The 21,717-nt window shown below is 39.6% G+C and overlaps 2 protein-coding genes and 1 pseudogene across 2 annotated transcripts; all 3 read left to right on the top strand.

Moving 5' to 3' along the window:
- LOC101292105 overlaps positions 1–3,822 on the top strand; it is an 8,423-nt pseudogene extending 4,601 nt beyond the window's left edge.
- A 1,603-nt stretch (positions 3,823–5,425) lies between these two features.
- Positions 5,426–8,585, top strand: LOC101313292. The gene is made up of 3 exons (XM_004294739.1): positions 5,426–5,829; positions 5,933–7,013; positions 8,086–8,585. Exons 1-3 carry the CDS (start codon positions 5,426–5,428, stop codon positions 8,374–8,376), a joined length of 1,776 nt encoding a protein of 591 aa, XP_004294787.1. The 3' UTR covers positions 8,377–8,585.
- Positions 8,586–11,387: 2,802 nt separating this feature from the next.
- On the top strand, positions 11,388–16,981 carry LOC101313589 (ubiquitin-activating enzyme E1 2-like). Its single transcript, XM_004294740.1, has 6 exons — positions 11,388–12,105; positions 12,649–12,866; positions 13,354–14,148; positions 14,403–15,271; positions 15,394–15,826; positions 16,082–16,981. Exons 1-6 carry the CDS (start codon positions 11,577–11,579, stop codon positions 16,676–16,678), a joined length of 3,441 nt encoding a protein of 1,146 aa, XP_004294788.1. The 5' UTR covers positions 11,388–11,576; the 3' UTR covers positions 16,679–16,981.
- The last annotated feature ends 4,736 nt before the right edge of the window (positions 16,982–21,717 follow it).

Raw genomic sequence — 21,717 nt, forward strand, 5'->3', positions numbered from 1 at the left:
TTTATTGAGATAAAAGTTTTATCGCTTGCGGCATGCATTCGATTTTTCCTTAGAAATTAATTTGGGGAAACATAAATATTTTTTTATTATTTTATTTTTGTCCACTCACTCTGACGTTATTAAATGTTTTCCCCTGGGCCCTTCGTTTTAAATTGCCCAGTCTGCAGAGTTCGGGTTGGATCTAGTAGGAGACGAGGCATAGTCACCCGCATTTCTGCCAGTTTTCGCCAGTAGGTTACCTGTTCAACCTACTCGTGTTTTCTTGCTTCTGCTTGTGTTTAGTAGCTCTGAATACTTTGAGATTATTGTATATTATGTGAGGTTCGGAAGTGTTGAATTAAGAGTGTAATATGAAATTTTCGAGTTAGGGTTGTCCATCTGCAAGGGAGATTTTCTTAATCTTTTCAGTAAATTTTCCTTGGAGGTGGTCCCCGCACGACTTACTCTGGGGTTCAGGGTGAAATTCGGGGTGGGTCGTGTCAGGCGCCACTCAACTCCAACCCTAATCCGGTCGTTCCCGATCCCATGCCAGTGTCGCTCTACTCACCTCAACCTCTAAAGATGTATTCATGTCGTCCTACAGCCACCGACGCCACCACCTTGTCGGCGCCCCCTCCAACGCCGCCATCGTCGGTGGACCTTCACCTTTCTTCTTCTACATCTCTTCTGTCGCCATTCCCAAGCCAGCGGCTACCGACAAAAACCACACCACCACCGGCCCAACCTTCCCCACCACCAAACTTGCCACCACCGGCTTCACCTCTACCTCCACCACCATCACCTGAACCAGAACCAACTCTAATCCCAGAACCCACCTTGACTCCGTCCTCACCACCACTTGCAGTCACACGCCGAACCCATCGTACCCGCCAACCACCTCCCTACCTTAGTGACTACCAAACTCACCACGCCGTTTTGCTTGGCCCAGACAACAATGTCCCCTCCATGTCCGGCACTCGTTATCCGCTTCAGAGGTACATCTCTTATTCTGGCTTGTCATCCGGTTATCGCTCTTTTATACACAATGTTTCTTAATTGGTTGAACCAACAAGCTATGAGAAGGCTCGTCATGACCCTAATTGGGTTGCGGCAATGCATTCTGAGATTCAGGCTCTTGAAGATAACCGCACATGGTCCATGGTTCCTTTGCCTTATGGTCATCATCCCATTGGCTGTAAATGGGTTTTCAAAATTAAATACCATGTTGACGGCACAATTGAGCGCTACAAAGCTCGGCTTGTGGCCAAGGGATTCACACAACGCAAAGGTATTGATTATAAAGATACTTTTGCACCTGTTGCGAAATTGATCACTATGCGTTATTTGTTAGCTGTTGCTGCGACAAGGGATTGGCCTTTGCACCAAATGGATGTCCAGAACGCCTTCCTACATGGTAACCTCACTAAGGAGGTGTATATGCTGCCTCCTCCTGTTTATAGTTGACAGGAGGAGAACATGGTTTGTCGACTTTACAAAACTCTCTATGGTCTTAAGCAAGCATCTCGCAGTTGGTTTCAACGTTTTCATTCTGCCATCCAAGAAATTGGTTTTCAGTAATCTCATGCCGATTATTCTCTATTTACACAAGTTCATGGGAATTCTATTACTGTGATATTGTTGTATGTTGATGACATGGTTATAACAGGGAACAATGAGAAGACAATTGAAGATCTCAAGAAGTTCCTCAACAGTTGTTTTAAGATTAAAGATCTTGGACCCCTCAAGTATTTTCTTGGCATAGAAGTCGCACGATCCAAAGCTGGAATTTCAACTTGTCAACGTAAGTATACGTTGGATATATTGGAGGAGGCGGGACTTCTTGGTGTGAAACCTACCAAGGTACCTATGGAGCCTGACTTGGTGTTAATTGAGAAAGGAAGTGATGCTCTCAAGGATCCTTCTCGATATAGGAGATTGGTTGGGAAGCTGATTTATCTTACAATCACTAGCTAGACTATACATTACGTATGCTGTGAACACACTCAGTCAATTTATGCATGAACCTAAGGTGCATAATCTCAAAACAGCAAACCGACTTCTTCAATACCTTAAGGCAGTTCCTGGTCAAGGCTTATTATTCCCTTCAGATAGTTCACCCTTGTTGGTCACCTATTGCGATGCAGACTGGGCAAGATGCCCCATTACCCGAAGATCAGTAATAGGGTACTGTATTTTTCTTGGCAAGTCACTTGTGTAATAGAAAAGCAAGAAGCAAACCATAGTTTCAAGATCATCTGCCGAAGCTAAATATTGTTCTATGGCTGCAAGTCTGCAACTACTTGTGAACTCAACTGGTTGAGATACTTATTGAAAGACTTGCAGGTGCAACATCCTGAGGCAGTAAGGCTATTCTGTGATAATCAGGCAGCCTTACGTATTGCAGCAAATCCAGTGTACCATGAGCGAATGAAGCACATTGAGTTAGATTGGCATACGGTTCGAGAGAGAATTCAAAAGGGTGAAGTCAAGACTGCTTATGTGCAAACTGGAAAACAGATTGCAGATTTGTTCACCAAGCCTCTGTGTGCACCAATATTCCACACACACCTTAGCAAGTTGGGTGTGATAGACATTCACGCTCCAACTTGAGGGGGAGTATTATGGAATGAAGTAATCTACTGATATGCATTCAAGTAGATTGGAGATATAATAGAGTAAATGGTGGATCAGGATTTTGACATATCCTTTCTATGAATGTTTATAGGATCTTGATATATGTAATCATGTCTTTCCTAGAATAGAACTCATAGTAGATGTATATAGACCAATTCATTGTACTGTTATGAAATCAATACAGAAAATATTTCATTCACAATTTGTTCAGTCTATATGATGATGTTATAGTCTTTGATCATGTAGAAAAGGTACATATTCAATTTTTCAGTCTTGTTTTTTTTGTGTGTGAAATGTTGACATATTCAATGTAAAAGGTTGGAACTTTGGTGTACTAGACTGCCAAGTCTGCCATAGACAAACAAACCGTAAGAGTTATGAATTCCTGAGGTACTTGAGAGATTTTGTTGCTTCCTTCATTTCAGAAAGTGTGTGAGAGGTTGGATCAGTACTCCTCAGTGGAAAAAGCCTATATTAATGGAGCGAAACGACTGGAGAAATGAGTGGCTCGATTTCATGATATCGACTCGTGAGTGACTATTGTACTTGTTATTTATAGTTACATTCATCAGTTTTACTTTGATTCAGAGCTAATTGGTTTCAATGTCAATTGTCAGGCCTTAAATATCTCCAGGTGCTCTCAGTCTGCAAACGAACCACTTCGGTTCATCTTTAACAGACTCCAACATGACAAGTGAGGCCTACAAGTTCATAGTGAAGGAGGCGAAGGAGCATATAGTATTACTTGAACTGACTCATTCGAAATTTAATGTAAATCCGAGTCCATATCTGACTTACTTGCAGGTTTGGGTGTATGTTATTGTGATTTACTTCTTTATTTGGTTTGGTTTATATTATCAACTATAATTGGCAGTTTATTTATTTCTGTTTGAACATGTTAGAGGGTGTACACTGGTCGCTTCAAGTCCAGAAATCCTCATGAGTGCAAAGAAGGTAAACACTCATTCTTCTACAGCCTACACTCGTCTATCGTTTTCGTATAGTACTTCTGATTTTGTGCAAATGAGCACCTTTTTTTTTTCTTTTCTTTTTGGTGAAATTTGTAAGTATATACAAATCACGATGTTCTTTGATATGGTGTTGTAAACAGAAAAGGATTGCGAACTAGCCTTTAGCCGGAGCTGCCAGAAGAGGAAAGAGTCTGGAAGAGGACAAACAGATAATGGAAGTTCAGCTTCTGCAGGCTGAGAAGCAGTGTGCCTAGACAAACAAACAGTTCGAAATTATAAACTGTTACGTTTATGTCCTACCCTTTCTTTTAGCTTCTGCATAAGACGTCGATCGTCTATGCAACTTTAGATGAACATTTAATTGATGGATTGTATGTAAGAGCTAATGTAAGTATTGTGACAACACCATCTCATTCAAGCTCAGAGTCACTTCGTCTGACTTCAACAAGTGTCCTACTGCCAATATTGGTAGTGTTTGTATGCTTATATAAAGACCAATATTGGTAGTGTTTGTATGCTTATGTAAAGAAAATTGTATTATTGTCGAAAAAAAAAAAAATTGTATTGACATTGACGAGTGACAATGTAAATATTATTTCTTTTGAGACACTTGCTCACATTTGGGCATTTGTATTAAACTATATTTAGATTTATTAATAATCAAAAAACAGTTTTGCGAAACATGATCTAACCAAACTCAATATTAAAACGTTGAAACTTTCTTTTTGCATTTGTGTTTGTGAATATTAAAACATATTTGGGCTTATTAATGGAAAACAATTTAGGTATATTAATGGTGGTATGTAAAAAGGTTATGTCTAAGTTTTTTTTTTAATTTCAACAAGAATGTTGAAAGTTCTCTCTATTTTTTTTTAAGCTAGCTGACAACCTTTATTAAACAGAAGCCAACTCCTTTTCAAGTACCAAGAAAATATAAAGCCACCGAAGCTCGCAACTCAAACACTTGTTGTCGCCCCCACTCTTTGATGAAAATTTCGTCCTTGATCAAAGCCATCCCACCATGACACCGTCCCATGTCCATGCACCTCCACCACTGTCCACCGAAGCACGACTTCTTCCACGACACATAAGTACTATTGTACTATTGTATTGTGTTAATAATTTCTCGATCTTCTTATACGTAATCGGTTAGTTATTTTATCAACACATATCTAATAGAGATCTTTGCTAACACAGAAAAAAAAAAAAAAAAACTCACAATAAAATGCATATATTTTTTTTTCCTAGAATGCTTATCAGTATTGAAACTCTAGAATCGAAGTTATATACTTACATATTACATGTTTGTTTATAGTGTGCTCCACAATCCCACATCGTGAAACTCCAAAACGCTACACAAATCACTTTCAAAAAGCCTCCGGCAATCGAGTCCCCCAACTGAAACAGCCCCGGACAGCAATGCCCAACCTCTCCTCCAAAATCAACGAAAAAATCCCAAAATCTCCAATCCCGCACAACAAGGGAAGGACAAAGTGACAAACGGCCACAAACAGCGGGCCCAGAAGGTCCCACACACTCTTCTACTGTCCGATCATCTCCCCACCCATCACTCTCCATGCACCTCAACACACCCAATCCCAACCCCCTCACCAGAAAAAGCTCGTTAACTAAATTTCTATCACGCTCCCAAAAACAACAAAAGCAAACATAACAAACCCACAAGGCCACCACCACTCTCACTCTCACTCTCTCTCTCTCTGTCAGAAACTATGGAAGCTCAGAAATCTCAAAGCAACGACTCTCTCTCTGTATAGAAAAAACCGGCCGAGTCGAACCGCATTGAGTCGACTCAGCCGAGTCGAGCTGCATTGAGCTAAGCCATGGCGGCCGCGCTGGAGTGCTGGTCGAGCCGCGCGAGCACGGAAGAGGACATGGTGGAGCAGGCCGTGCTGATGAGGACGGAGGACAGATCGGAGGGGGTGAGCTCTTCGTTTTCGTCCGCGGAGAGCTCCGCCGCCGTCGCCGGAGTCAAGGAGTCGTCGGCGATGCAGAAGAAGCTGCAGAGGCTGAGCAGGAACGTCTCCGAGGCAATCGCGTCGCTGAAGAACTCGCTGAATCTTGACTCGGCTACTGAGTCGCAAACGACGTCGTCTAAGATCGAGAGCTATAGGAAGGGGGTGTGGGGGAGCGTGGTGAGGAATCTTACTCAGCTCTATCCGGGGAGTCAGTTACCGGAGAAACTCGTCTCTAATCTTCGCAAGCATTATGATTCTCTTCCCCCCAGGTTAATTTCAGAGCTTTTTTACTTAGATTTAATTAATTGTGCGCAGTAAATTTTTGTTCTGAGTAGTTTGGTTTAGCTTACTGATTTTGGTTTTGTTGAACAGCTATGCTCAGGCGGGGTTTGAGATGAAAGAAGTGTTTCTTCATATAAAATTGATAGAGCAGGCGGCGGTGGATGACTACCCTGCAATGTTGATTCAAGAAGTTTCGGAACATGAAGCTCAAGGGTCTGTATACAAGCTCACATTTGCTTGTAACTCTGCGGTTTCGCGGCCGGTGATGTCTGATGCGCTTGAAACGGCATCCATTTGCTGTAAGAAGGTACAGATCTTTGAGAAGAAAGGATGTACTCTTGGCATGGTTCTGCTTCTGGTTCAAGCGGGGCAGGAGAAGTTGTTCAGAAGTAGGGTGGAAATTGCTTTGAAATCGGCTATAAAGAAGCCCAAAGCCAACACGGTGAAGCTCCCGTTTGGGCTGTGTGGGTGTCAGGAAGAGAGTACCAGGGGGAGAGAGGTGGGGGAGATGGAGGAAGACATTGGTGAACAAAATTATAGAAATGGGATTGAGATCTCAAGTCAAAAGGTTCAGCTTCCGAAGCCCCTGCCGACTACGTCAGTTCTTGTGTCTGTAGATGAATGGCAGACAATCCAGTCTGGCGGAGATGAGATAGGGAAGTGGCTATTGAATTCTGATAGTCTTGACTTTGTTGACCAGACTGGACCCAATTCGTTTAAGGGAGTTTACAAGGGCAAAAGGGTTGGAATTGAGAAGCTAAAAGGGTGTGACAAGGGGAACTCTTATGACTTTGAGCTCCGAAGAGATCTCTTGGAGCTCATGACATTTGGGAACAAAAACATTCTGCAGTTTTATGGTGTTTGCATTGATGAGAATCATGGGTTGTGCGTTGTGACGAAGTTGATGGAAGGTGGATCGGTATATGACTTGATGCTTAAAAGCAAGAAGATTCAGACCAAGGATGTAATAAGGATTGCCATTGATGTTGCAGAGGGGATCAAGTTCATGAATGATCATGGCGTTGCATATAGAGACCTCAACACACAGCGTATCTTATTAGATCGAAATGGGAATGCTTGCTTAGGTGACATGGGTATAGTCTCGGCTTGCAAAGGTGTTAATGAGGCAACAGAGTACGAAACTGATGGATACCGGTGGCTAGCTCCTGAGGTTTGTTCTGTTTCCTCAGTTACAGTCCAGTGAATTAATATAACTAGGACTTAGAAATGTTCCTGATATTTTCATTTTAGAAGTTAAGCTAGCTATTCAGACTACATCTTGCACAACCCTGGTTGTAATGTCATAAACCTTTTGTCTTGTCAATCTGCATCTTCAGGTCTCTGGGAACAATCCTTCTCCATTATATACCCAAATTCCCCTTAGATGGAAATGATCTTGTTGCAGACGATACAGACATCATTTTACCTTCTTTTCTCTGATTAACTTTTGTTAGGTTTTTACCAGCATTCATAATAGATTCAGTGTATGTACTTCAGCTTTTCTTGATCGGTCCATTATCATTTAAAAGATACTTTATGTCACTTCTTCGCATATAATTGTTTAAGCATGCCTAACATGTCATCATCATGATTGTAATCCTTGGTACTTCACATTTCAATATAGTGTTTACCATTTTTTTGAAAGTATATAGTGTTTACCATTGTCTTTAAAACAATAAGGAGAATTCCATTAAACACATTAACCTCTTCTATGCATATATTCCACTGAACAAAACAGCCCAGCCACAACCTTATATAAGTGCTACTTTCAACAATATAGATACATTAGCACAATGTGTGGAGCCCCCAAATGAAGCTCTTAGATGTTTAGCATCATACTAGTTATTTAGCATTATACTCTTTTAGGATCAATTCTTCAGCACATACTTTATCCAAATTTCATCAACTTTTGGATAATCATTGGGTTCCAATCTGCAACTCCATGTGTAGCTAGCCACTTGATGATGAAATACAAATTATTCTAAGGTGGGTTAATTAAATATGCTTAGGTTTATATAACCTAGTTAGGAGTTAGGACCACCTTTCTCTCTTTAGCTCTGATGATGAACTTGCTCTGCGATATCATAATACAGTTCTAATAATACGTAAACTTGAGAAGTAATTATAGCTCACCTCTCATTTGAATTTGTAGTGTTTGGTTCACTATACTTTTGCCACATCTTTTTCTATGGTATCCCACTTAAGTATTTACTGTTTTCTTTTACTTCTTTGGTTTTACACAGATCATTGCTGGTGATCCGGAATGTGTTAGTGAGACATGGATGAGTAATGTATATAGTTTTGGGATGGTGATCTGGGAGATGGTAACTGGTGAGGCAGCCTATGCTGCATGTTCACCGGTCCAAGCAGCAGTTGGGATAGCTGCTTGTGGCCTCAGACCTGAGATTCCTAAGGACTGTCCACAAATGCTGAGATCCTTGATGACTAAGTGCTGGAACAACTCCCCCTCAAAGCGTCCGCAGTTCTCTGAAATTCTATCACTATTGCTCCGGACCAACAACAATGTAAGGTGAGGATCTGGTATTCTCAACGGTATGTATGGCGACCCATAATTTATTAATGTTTAATACTAATGTAAAACTACCCAAAATTTTGGGGGGAGTGAGTGCTTAATGTAGATGCAAAATTAGACTGTAACTGAAATGAGGAAAAGTCTTTCTTCATCTACGTTGCAAATTACTTCTCTTTATGTCTTTCTCTACATTGTAACTTTTTCCAGAAGAAAAAATAGTAAAAAGAAAAAAAGAAAAGTCCAAGAGATCCTTTGTATTGTGGTTCTTTAATGTGTTAGCTACACCAAGGCTACAATGATTCATTATGGTGATGATTTTGGTAGTGGGGATATTTAATTCAATTTCCTTGTGCCATAATAGATTGAGTAGGGAATTTGGCAATTACATGTACTATGTGAGCCTATGATTTCATAGCAAGTAATAGTGGGTACAAAGGATAGGGGACAAGATGTGAGAAATCATGGAGCTCACACCTATCTTTCCTTTTCTGTGTTTTGTTACTAGTGTACCAAATGAAAAGAGTGTCTTCTGTATTATGAATATCTGATGGGACGGGACACTGCTGTGTCCATCTTGTTTCTTGGTCTCATGAGCAATGAATCCATCACCTGCAAATTTGTAGGGCATATGACCTGAAAGTGCAAAATTGTTCACAACCTTTTTTTCTCATCAAGCAAGCTTTTGAATGTTACTATATGAACTGCAAATTTTTTATTTTATCGATAATTTAGCTTTTTTTTTTTTTTTTTTTTTTGCGAAGGAAATAAACATAACAGAAATAGAGCAAACCGAAAACCAAAGCAAACCGAGCCCTCTAGCTCCCCTAACCAAGGAGTAAAATATCTAAAATATTCTCAATATTTCTTCGAAATTTTTGTTTTTTATAATTACCAATATTAATTTTTATATATTTTCGATATTTTATATTTAGTCTATTTTTGGTCGGGTATACAATTTTTAGATAAAATTTGATAAAATTTCCATCGATATTCGATATTATCTCGATATATTTATCAAAATTTCTTTTTTTCGAACTATCGAAATTTTCATGATCGTCAATATTTTACTTCTTGTCCTTAACACACCTAATGGGGGTTAGGAAGACCATCAAACAGCAGAATATTAACTAGAGAAGGAGGAGGGTTTAAAACCCAGTCATGAGGACAATTCCCACGAAGAGCTAGAGCAGCGACATGATCAGCAGCTCTATTCGATAACCTGCTAGTCCAAGACCAGCTGACTTGCTGGATTGAGACGAGATACCGGGCTTTCAAAAACAAATTTCTTGTTCTCCAATCTTTTGGAGGAGAATTACTCTTCAAGGCATTTATAAGAAACCAAGAAGTCTGAGGCGATCACTAGGGCTGTTAATCGGTTTGAATGGTGCGGTTAATAGGTGACACCGAACACCAAACCGATCCATTTTTCGGTTTGGTTTTTCACTTATTTTTTCATAAACCAATTGTGTTCGGTTTGGTTTTTCTCTGGTTTATGTCGGGTTTTTTTTCGGTTATTCTATAAAGAAACCAAGTCTAGAAAAGTAGAAAGTAGAAATGTCTCATATTACATAACCGTTTCCGGAAAGAAAAGAAAAGAAAAAAAATGAAAAAGGGCAGCCCACAATGCCACATAACAGTTTTCGAAAAGAAAAAAAAAAAAAGCAATGAAAAACTAGAAATGCCATCCTTTTTTTTGGGCTTCATTTAAGCTCAAGTTTCTACATAAAATTTTATGTATATTAATAATATATATCTATAAATAATATAATTTCCTTACAATATATATAATCGGTTTTTCGGTTCGGTTTCGGTTTCCATACATCCGAAACCAAAACCACAGTTACCACACCAAACCTTTCGGTTTTCGGTTATTTTTTTGCGGTTTGATGCGGTTTTTTTTTTCCTCGGTTTTTTTCGGTTATGGTTCGGCTTTGGTGTGGTTATTTTTCGGTTATCGGTTTTCAAGTTACAGCCCTAGCAATCACCACACGCCCAGGTGGGAGACTATGTGCAACCTTTAGACCTTCACATATAGCCATAATTTATTAATTTAGCTATATTCAGACTACAGTTTAATTTGTCGATATTATAATCAACAATTTATAGGTATATCCGTCGGAGCCTATTTTAAAATTTTTGTCGTTGATATGGCGAAAAAACTGGTAACTGATAAAAATAATGCTAGATGAATCACTTTTTTTCATCTCATTTAGAGCTTTTCACGTGTGAGTTGATGTGCCACAGTCAAGTCATTACATTCTGATTGGGTGGGTTGTAAAATATGGTTCACCAAACATTGCTCTAACGAATTAAGGTCCAATTTGAAATGGTTTATGTTGCACAAAAAAGCGCTCAATTTGTAGAGTGAAGTATGAAACATAGTAATTTTAAAAATTACACAATTACGGTTTAGCTTTTATATTGATAAATGACTGTTTTTGTAAGTTATGAGTTATAACTTCTTACGATTTAAAGCGTATCTCGAATCTGATATTTTGATATTCGGCTAAACTTGTCCGACTAATAATACTTAAGAAATTCACTTTGAGCATTTTGGGCAGTGAATTTCACACTCCCGTTTTCATAATCCACCTTGTATATCTTGAATTCTGACACTGTAAAAACAAACTATAGAAGTGTGAAGGTCATTATAGAAATAAATAGTGTGGACGGTTGATTTGGAAAATGTGAAATTCGCAGTGAAAAGCTGAAAAAGAAGCAGGAAGAAAGAATAGAAAGCTCACGGTCTAGGACCAAAACGACGACGTCGCCTGGAATGCTGCCACAAGTTCCCAACAAAGCCCACAGCATCTGATACCTCTGTCTCTCTCTCTACAGAGCGGTCAGCGGGGGGCGATGATAGTATGGTACATTGGCACCGTCCTCAGCCACCACCTGTCCAAAGCTCCCAAAACTCCTTCCAAATGAAACAACTTCTCGCATTTCCATATTTACCCTCCTCCCACCTATAAACCCAGTCTCTCTCACTCTTCCACAACCAACAACGAATCCAAGCAAAGCACATAAGAAAACCCTAAGCGCAAATCAAATCAAATCAAACCTAATCTAATCTATCCAGATTCCAATCTTCCTCCTCCCACAGTCCCAATCGGTACGTCTTCAATCTCTCTCTCTCTCTCTCTCTCTCTCTTGCCTTTACGATTAATTTAATCAGTTGTTTTTGGTTTTTGGAATCAAAAAATGGTCAGATTAGGGTTAACGTTTTGGGGTTGGGTTGCGGTGGCTTCGGCGCCGATCTTGACCGGATTGGCGTTCCAGAGCTACTCCGGCGTCGGCGACGTCGCCGATTCGCGTTTTCCGGTTTTGTGTTTGGTTGTTTCGGTGATCGTCGGGTTTTGTGGCGTGTTCAGCAGCTCACTGCACTATATGCTTCCTAGAAAGAGAGCTTGTGAAGGAGAAGAAGAAGAAGGAGACGGTGACGTTGACAAGGCCACTGGTACTACTAGCTCGGCTTCTTCGGCGTCTTTGATTAAGAAGCTGCGGATCGGATCCGAATCGGCGGTTAATAACAGCAGCAGCAGTAACGGTAGCGGCGGAAGCGTGGTTGGGAACGACGTGCCGATCATGGCTTTGGGAGATTCCAACGCCGGGGATATCGATGAGGATCTGCACAGCCGGCAGCTTGCCGTCTATGGCCGGGAGACTATGAGGAGGCTCTTCGCATCCAATGTTCTGATTTCAGGGATACAGGGCCTCGGTGCCGAGATTGGTACGAAAACCTCTATTTTTGTTTGGTTTATCATATTGGTGTAGTTGTGGTTACTGTTTTATGAACTGTTATAATCAGAGGTGATGAAATGATAGAGTTGGATTGTGATTACTGATTAATGTGCGAGAATAGAGTTGGATTGTGGAGGGGTTTCATGAACTGTTATATGTTTAGATGGTTATAGAGTTAGCTTTGCATACTACGATTAACGAGGGAGAGTAGATTTACCTTTGCATATCTCTATTTAGTTTTGTTTATTATTCTCCTGTAGTTTTGTGATTACTGATTAAGGAGTAAGAATAGAGTTAAATTGTGGAGGGTGATTCTCTCTGTAAGAATCCTGCAAAACATATCACCTAGCTACATTCCTGGTTTAGATTCTTTTGATTAGCTGGACTTTGTTTATATTTAAATATGTACGTGTTGTTTACTTTGTTATGTATATGGGGAAGTATTTTTGCACGTGTTACGTGCATGTATATGTGCATGTGCATTCAATTGCTTTTGCCACTGTTTATCAATGTGAACTTTTGCTTCCTGCAGCCAAGAATCTCATTCTTGCTGGTGTGAAGACTGTGACCTTGCATGATGAAGGGAAAGTAGAGCTTTGGGATTTGTCCAGCAATTTTCTTTTCACAGAGGATGATGTTGGTAAGAACAGGGCACTTGCTTCTGTTCAGAAGCTGCAGGAACTCAACAATGCTGTGGTTGTTCATACCTTGACAACTCCATTGACTAAGGAGCAGCTTTCTGATTTCCAGGTGCGTTGTCAGTTGTCACTGAGTTATTCACACTTTGATCAAGTCTTGCAAATTACTGAAGTGTGTTAGGCTCTGGACACCCATTTCAGTCTTAACTGCTAAATTGTGCTTTATTCATTCATTGCTCTATTAGAATGACTACGTATCTGGATAAATGGATGAACAGCCTACACAATAATAGGTTTAATGGGTTTTATACAGATGATGAAAGATAACTTTAAATCATGTCTAACAGCGGATACAAGCAAAGGACTAGAACTTTTTCAGACTATATATATAGAAGCCATCACGTGGAACTGTAAATGTAGACATTTTTCTATTTGGAGAAAGGGTGGGGAATGTAGATGTGACTTCCATTAGGCAAAAAATAAAGTACAAATCAACTCCACCACTAGTGTTTCTAACACCACGCGTTAGCTTTTTATTTGAACATAGTTGTTCTGCTTGTAGTTTTGTACAGACATTTACTTGTTTTCTGTTGTTTTAGGCTGTTGTGTTCACTGATATCAGTTACGAGAAAGCTATTGAACTCAATGATTATTGCCATAATCATCAGCCCCCAATCGCCTTCATAAGAACCGAAGTTAGAGGCCTTTTTGGTTCTGTATTTTGCGACTTTGGACCTGAATTCACTGTCTTTGATGTTGATGGGGAGGAGCCACACACGGGTATTATTGCATCAATCAGCAACGACAACCCTGCTCTTGTGTCATGTGTCGATGATGAAAGACTTGAGTTTCAGGATGGGGATCTTGTTGTGTTCTCAGAAGTTCATGGAATGACAGAACTAAATGATGGAAAGCCAAGGAAGATAAAAAATGCTAGGGCTTACTCCTTTACGCTTGAGGAGGACACCTCAGGTTTTGGTACCTATGAGAAAGGTGGCATTGTCACACAAGCGAAGCAGCCAAAAGTGTTGAATTTCAAGCCATTGAGGGAAGCACTCAATAATCCTGGCGATTTTCTTCTTAGTGATTTCTCCAAGTTTGATCGCCCTCCTCTCCTGCACTTGGCATTCCAAGCACTGGACAAATTTGTTTCTGAGTTGGGACGATTCCCTGTTGCTGGTTCAGAAGAGGATGCTCAAAAGCTTATATCTGTTGCTAGTAATATTAATGATAAATTGGGGGATGGCAGGCTGGAAGATCTTAATCCAAAGCTTTTGCGCCACTTTGCCTTTGGTGCAAAGGCTGTACTAAATCCCATGGCTGCCATGTTTGGTGGTATTGTTGGTCAAGAGGTTGTAAAAGCTTGCTCTGGAAAGTTTCATCCGCTCTTCCAGGTGAGTATACATTCTTGCTTCTCTTATGTTCCATTGAGTTTTACATGTTCTTGATCTCCCTACCCGTCCATGATTGTTGGGAGAAGGCTTCACAACACACATACACATTGGGGCTTTGCAGCATACAAAATCGGATATTTGATATTATCTCAAGAGTTGTTTCTAAGTTTCATCATATATCTGTCCATTCAAATAAGTTCCACATTTGTTATTTTGCTTGCCGTGTTAATCTAATGTTTAACTTGTTCCTACAGTTCTTCTACTTTGACTCGGTAGAATCACTTCCAACGGAGCCCCTGGATTCCAGTGATTTGAAACCATTGAATAGCCGTTATGATGCACAAATTTCAGTTTTTGGGTCCAAGCTACAGAAGAAACTGGAGGATGCCAATGTATTCATGGTTGGATCTGGTGCACTCGGATGTGAGTTGTTGAAAAATGTTGCCCTGATGGGAGTTTCATGTGGCAACCAGGGGAAGCTAACAATCACTGACGATGATGTGATTGAGAAGAGTAACCTCAGTAGGCAGTTCCTCTTCCGTGATTGGAATATTGGACAGGCAAAGTCTACAGTTGCTGCTTCTGCCGCTGCATCAATAAATCCCCGTCTCAACACTGTGGCGTTGCAGAACAGAGTTGGCCCTGAAACTGAGAATGTGTTTGATGACACCTTCTGGGAAAATTTAAGTGTTGTTATTAATGCTCTAGATAATGTCAATGCCAGGCTCTATGTTGATCAGAGGTGCTTATATTTCCAGAAGGCACTTCTTGAGTCGGGTACTCTTGGTGCAAAATGCAACACTCAGATGGTTATTCCTCACCTAACAGAAAACTATGGTGCCTCTAGAGATCCTCCAGAGAAACAAGCACCCATGTGTACTGTGCACTCATTTCCACACAACATTGACCACTGTTTAACGTGGGCTCGATCCGAGTTTGAGGGTTTGCTTGAGAAAACTCCAGCTGAAGTGAATGCATATTTATCCAAGCCAAGTGAATATACCGCTGCAATGAGTAATGCTGGGGATGCACAGGCCAGGGACACCTTGGAGCGAGTTCTTGAGTGCCTTGCCAGAGAAAGATGCGAAACATTCCAAGATTGTATTGCCTGGGCGCGCCTTAAGTAAGTTCTTAGATAACACACCAAAGTATATATTGTTTTATGTTGCCCGTCTATAGTCATGAACCATAGTTGTAGGGTTTTGTTTGTTTGATTGATTTTTATATGTGCTCTGGCTTACACAGGTTTGAAGATTATTTTTCCGACCGGGTAAAACAGCTGACATATACTTTTCCTGAAGATGCTGCAACTAGTACCGGGGCTCCATTCTGGTCTGCCCCCAAGCGATTCCCCCGTGCACTGCAGTTCTCAGCTACTGATCCTGGCCATCTTCATTTTGTTATGGCAGCATCCATACTCAGGGCAGAGACATTTGGGATCCCAATCCCCGACTGGGTTAGGAATTCTAAGAAGTTGTCTGAAGCTGTTGAGAAAGTGGAAGTCCCAGACTTTCAGCCCAAGAAAGATGCTAAAATAGTGACAGATGACAAGGCCACCAATTTAACTCCTCAATCCATAGATGATGCACAGGTTATTAATGAATTGATTATCAAGTTAGAGCAATGTCGAGAGAAACTCCCACCAGGCTTCAGGATGAAACCGATTCAGTTCGAGAAGGTATTGCAATTTTAGAGCATCTTCCCTTGTCTATCCTTTATATAGTGTACTATGTGAGCTGATTAATTTGGGTGATTCTGATTATCGGGTTAAGGTAATATGCATGAAAATACCTTATCAATTGGATGGGCTTACAAGACAATAATGTGGGGAACAGGCTTATCAATTGGATGTAGATTTCTTAGTAACTTCTATTCAGGCCCTTCAAGTTGGGAATCATCATAGTTTTTAATTCTGTGCTTGATACATTTGCAGGATGATGATACCAATTACCATATGGATATGATAGCTGGGCTTGCTAATATGAGGGCTAGGAATTACAGCATTCCTGAGGTGGACAAGCTGAAAGCCAAGTTTATTGCTGGTAGGATTATCCCTGCAATTGCAACTTCCACCGCAATGGCCACAGGACTTGTGTGCCTGGAACTTTACAAGGTTCTGGATGGTGGCCACAAACTGGAAGACTACAGAAATACATTTGCAAACCTAGCGCTACCTTTGTTCTCCATGGCTGAGCCGGTTCCACCCAAGGTCATCAAGCACCAGGACATGAAATGGACTGTGTGGGATAGGTGGATCCTGAGGGGCAATCCTACTTTGAGGGAACTTCTTCAGTGGCTTAAGGATAAGGGGCTGAATGCTTATAGCATCTCGTGTGGAAGCTCTCTGCTTTTTAACAGCATGTTTGCTCGGCACAAAGACCGAATGGACAAGAAGGTGGTGGATCTGGCCAAGGATGTGGCGAAGGTGGAGATTCCTCCATATCGTTGCCACTTGGATGTCGTTGTTGCTTGCGAGGATGATGAGGACAACGACATTGACATCCCTCTGGTATCAATTTACTTCCGTTAGGCGTGTTCTCGAATCCGCCGAGCTGGTCGGCCTGTGATTCTAGGAGAACTCTACATTTTAGGATGTTAACTCTTATACCAGTCTTTCATTCCTGTGTAGATCTATGACGCAGTTTGAAATATTTATCACAACATTCTCATGTTCATATATCTTTGGAAGTAACTCCAGTTTTATATTCCATTTGCCATGTTTGTAATATGCTGTTGATATATTTGCGGATCCATCATTGTTGGAAATCCACAAATCTGAGATCATGGATATCTTAGACTTGAAGGAAAAATAAAGAGTTGTGCATGGTTTATTATGTTACTAGTCTCTAACTGTGATTTTATAGGTTTAAGTACACACCCAATCTTCCATTTTTCAGGTATTGCCCAAAGAATCAAAATCAAACTGCATGAACTCTATTCCAACGCTTCGATTATGTGCATGTAGTGCTGCTGTAGGTATTTGAAGTGAAAGGCTCATTTTCTGTAGAGTTCGGTAGTACTTTTGTGGGTTGTGTTTCATTTATGTGGAAGGTTGGGACTTGATAATTTTCATTTATGAGGCTTGGTAAGTCGAGTTTAGCATGCATTTTTTTCTTGGGTGGAGCGTGGAGGGGAACATGTTAACTCTCACGTTTGGGCTTCTCAATACCTGGAGAAGTTAAATACTCGAACACTGTAAGTTCACCGATATATTCTTTGCTAGATATAGTGGGGATTCCTCTGTTTGTAACTCACCATTTATCCAAGTATCAAACAGCTAGCTATAGCGAGTCCACGAATCTCCATGGGGAACGTAGTCATGCAAAAAATGAGCCAAGGGTTTCACTACTTGAAATCCAAGGTGCAAGGTTTCCTCGAGGGCTTCAATGCAAAGCTTGTGCAGTTCAAGCGCTTCGTTGTTGAGAAAACAGGGAAGTTTCTTCAGATACTTGGCAAAATCTTCAAGTACATTGTTTCAAAGCTGATTCAGATGTGGAACGTTGTCAAGACAAAGTTTGAGATGGTTTTTGGTTCGATGAATGAAGTGCGTTTTCGATTGGTCCAACTTAAAGAGTTTATGGAGTTCGCCATGACTTGTCGTCTCATGCTATGGTTTCTAGTTTCTACACGTCGGCTCAGCAAATCTGGCAGGATTTGGTGCGCCTCTATCGGGTTTTGGTGCTCCTCTGTCCGGACTTTGGGTGCCGCTATTAGGATTTGTTGCTATTTTGCTGGGTTTGGTTGGATGGTGGTTGTACTTTGTAAGCAAAATAATGCTTGGAACTGCTAAGGGCATGTATTGCTTGGTTTAAAGCTTTGTGTTTTGGAGTGATTCATGGTCACTTGATTGTGAAATTAACCCATGTTTTGTTTTGTTCCTTCTTCAGGGGTTTCACTGTTTCAGATATGAAGTAGGGAAAGCTAGCCGGCAGCTTGCTGTTTTGCTCTTACTCAATATTAAATGCAATGGAAATTATTAGGTCTGTTTGATTTTTCGTTTTTATCTTCCTTTCCATTCATGTGAAACTGTGAAAGATTGTAAAAAGGAAAATTGAAAAAAAGAAAGAAAAGGAATTAGTTGACAGGGGAACCAGGTTTAGATTCTATTGAATACCAAGGTACGTATGATCTTATATATGGAACAGATCTTGTTCAAGTAAGGTCGTGATCACTCTACAGTTGCTTCCTTATTTTAAACAGCCTCTTCTTCACCATTTCCCCTTTGCCGGGCCTTTTAACCGTACTCATCTATCTGTTTTTGCTAAAACTCTATTGATGTTTGATGATTCCACGTACGCTTCTCACCAACTTAATATGATTTGTTTCACATGCAACTATATTACTCTCTTGTTGCTCCAGAAAAGAGAGAACCTCCTTCTTTCTTTTGCCTCTGCAGTTTTTGTATGCAACGACATTGACAATCCATCTCGTATCAGTTTACTTCCGTTAGACCTGTTCTCGAATTCGCCGAGTCTGTCAGCCGGTGATTCTAGGTGGCATGGAGAACTCTACATTTTAGGATGTTAACTCTTATACCAGTGTCATTCATTCCTGTGGTGTTGATCTATGACGCAGTACTTTGACAAATTCATCACAATTAACTTCCTCGTGTTCATATATATTTGGAAGCAACTCCAATTTCATATTCCATTTGCCGTGTTTGTAATATGATATATTTGCGGATCCATCATTGTTGGAACTCCACAAAGCTGAGATCATGGATGTCTTCAGGGACGGAAGCAGGATTTCAAAATAACATGGGCTAAATTTTCTTTATAATTAATGCTTGTATATGACATTAACAAAATATTTTTCACTTCTTAGTACCCGACATTAAGAACTCAACCTATAAGAGTAGAAGTGATATTGATATACAAGGAGAATTAAAAAAAAAAAATCAAATTCACATCCCAAATTCATGAACTTAAGTAGTTAGAAAAAGCCTAAAATTTAATATTTTGAAATTCGATGTAACAAGCTAGAGATAATAACAAAATGCCAATATTTATTGGTAGCACACAACGTGTTTCCAAAATCAAATAATATTGAGGGAAAACTATTTTCTAGAAAACTCGATCAAAGAAGATCGAAGTTAACGTTTTGGAACAAAAAGTATCAAAGAAAAAAAAAAAGACGAGACTTATGTTTTGCAATATATAGTTGGGGACTTGGACTTATTATTGGACCAATTACTCTTTTTAAATAAAATAAAAGGTGAAGGTGTCGTGTAGAATAGGATTTGTGTATATTCCAATTCTCATTTAGCTTATAATATAATAGGTTGTTGACTACTTTTAATTATTTTTTATCTGGGCTGTTAATTTATAAATCTTTTTATTTCATATAATATAATCTATTATATTAAAAAAAACAGAAAACAGTCTCTGGGCTACAACCTATAGTGTTACACTATCGTCCGTCATTGGATGTCTTAGAGACCGGAAGGGAAAATAAAGAGTACGTTGTGCATGGTTTATTATGTTACTAGTCTCTAACTGTGAATTTATAGGTTTAAGTACACCATCAAGAAGCATATATAAATGGTTGCCGACATTTGTTTCTGCATCAATCTTTCATTTTTCAGGTATTCCCCAAAGAATCAAAATCAAACTGCATGAACTCGCTGGAAAATTTATTCCAACGCTTTGATTATGTACATGTAGTCCTGTAGGTATTTGAAGTGAAAGGTCATTTTCTGGAGAGTTTTCTAGTAATTTTGTGGGTTTTGTTTCATTTGTGGAAGGTTGGAATTTGATAAATTTCATTTATGAGGCTTAGTAAGTCGTGTGTAGCATGCATTTTTTCTTTTGATGGAGGAGAACATGTTAACTTGCGTTTCAGCTTCTCAGGACCCTGGAGAAGTTAAAACACTCGAACACTATTAACTCACAGATATCAAACTAACTATCCATTAATCATGTTCTTTGCTATATATAGTGGTGCTCAGTCCCTGTTTTTGTAACTCACCATCCCATTCATCTAACAGCTAGCTATAGCGAGTCCAGGATTCTCCATGGGGTACATAGTCATGCAAAAAATGAGCCAGGGATTTCAATGCCTCAAATCCAAGGTGCAAGGTTTCGTTGAGGGCAGCAATGCAAAGCTTTGTGCAATTCAAGCGCTTCGTTGTTGAGAAAATAGGGAAGCTTCTTCAGAAACTTGGCAAAATCTTCAAGTACATTGTTTCAAAGCTGATTCAAGTGAAAGATCTGGCGGTTTCAATGGTGAAGCTGATGTTGAACTTTGTCAAAACCAAGTTAAGGTTTTTATTGTCATGGAAGATTTCTCACGTTGCCTAAGACGTACTCATGATTCATGAATGATCAAGAATGTGTTGCATTAGATTGAATTAGGTTTGTTATCATGCATGGACCATAGGCATTTGTACTGCTAGCTTCTTTTCTTATCGAATTTTAAGTTAATTTTGATGTCTGTGTTGCTAGTGTCATATGTATTCCATTTTGTTTATGCAACTTCATCCATACGGAGTGCAATTTTTCAGGGCAACTACTTTCATAGTTCGATGAAGGGCCAATTACGTTTTTAAGGCATAGGCCATTATCTAGGTTAAATCCTGTAATGAGGAATAGTTATCTTGGAGCATCTCGGTACCTCGCTCCCTTCTACATTAATTTATCCTATCCACATGAACTAACATATACTGTTTTGATCTAAAAATTGTGGAAACTTGACATCTCAGACTTCAGTTTCGCTCTATAGAAGATTTTCATAAACATTTGTCGAATCTTTTAGGAACAAAAATTTGTAAAACAATGTTTTTCACGTTTAATTAAAATTTACATCTTAATTATATTATTATATATATTTTTATCATGAGATGAATCTTGTTGATAATTGAAGAATACAATGAAAACATATATTTTTTTTTTCTTGTGAAAGGATAGTCAGACTATATTGAAGTTTAGCAAGAACACATGTAACGATGTACTAAATCAATCGATACAAAAGCAACATAATCATTTTATGCTAACAAGCTTATTCATAACCAGAACAGAGCCCTATACCATCTAACAATGAATAAAACAAGAACCATGATCCATTGCCGGTAGTGAAATATCGTTCAAAGACGATCAGAATTACCATAATTATTTTGGTGCATAATTAATCTTTAATATCCTCTAATATCTAATTTCTAATAACTCAGTTTGTAGCCTTACATTGAGCAAACAGTTTTGTGTCACGTTATAAACTTATAAAGTAGTCATATTCACTCAAATTAGATGTGAAGGGTCATCTCATTTGTACCCAGGTCTCTGTTGTTCACACTAAAGGTGTCACGGTACCTAGCCTTCATTAGCATGAAGCATTATGCACAAGTCATCACCATAGTAGTGTTAGTGTGCCTCGCAGTGCGAGTTCGTCCAACGGTGCCGACTCTACTCTCCAATCCATGAACTAAGCTCCATCTTGCTCTTTTAGCAACTTAAGATGAGATTTTAAACTTTCTTTAATAATAGCTCTGAAAATCCTTCACTGCGCGAGATATCTTTGGAAATGACTGATGGGCAGTGTGAGATGGGAGTTACGTTTTTTTTTTTTTTTNTTTTT

Source organism: Fragaria vesca, linkage group LG3 (genome assembly GCF_000184155.1).
Source record: "Fragaria vesca subsp. vesca linkage group LG3, FraVesHawaii_1.0, whole genome shotgun sequence".
Lineage (NCBI taxonomy): Eukaryota > Viridiplantae > Streptophyta > Magnoliopsida > Rosales > Rosaceae > Fragaria > Fragaria vesca.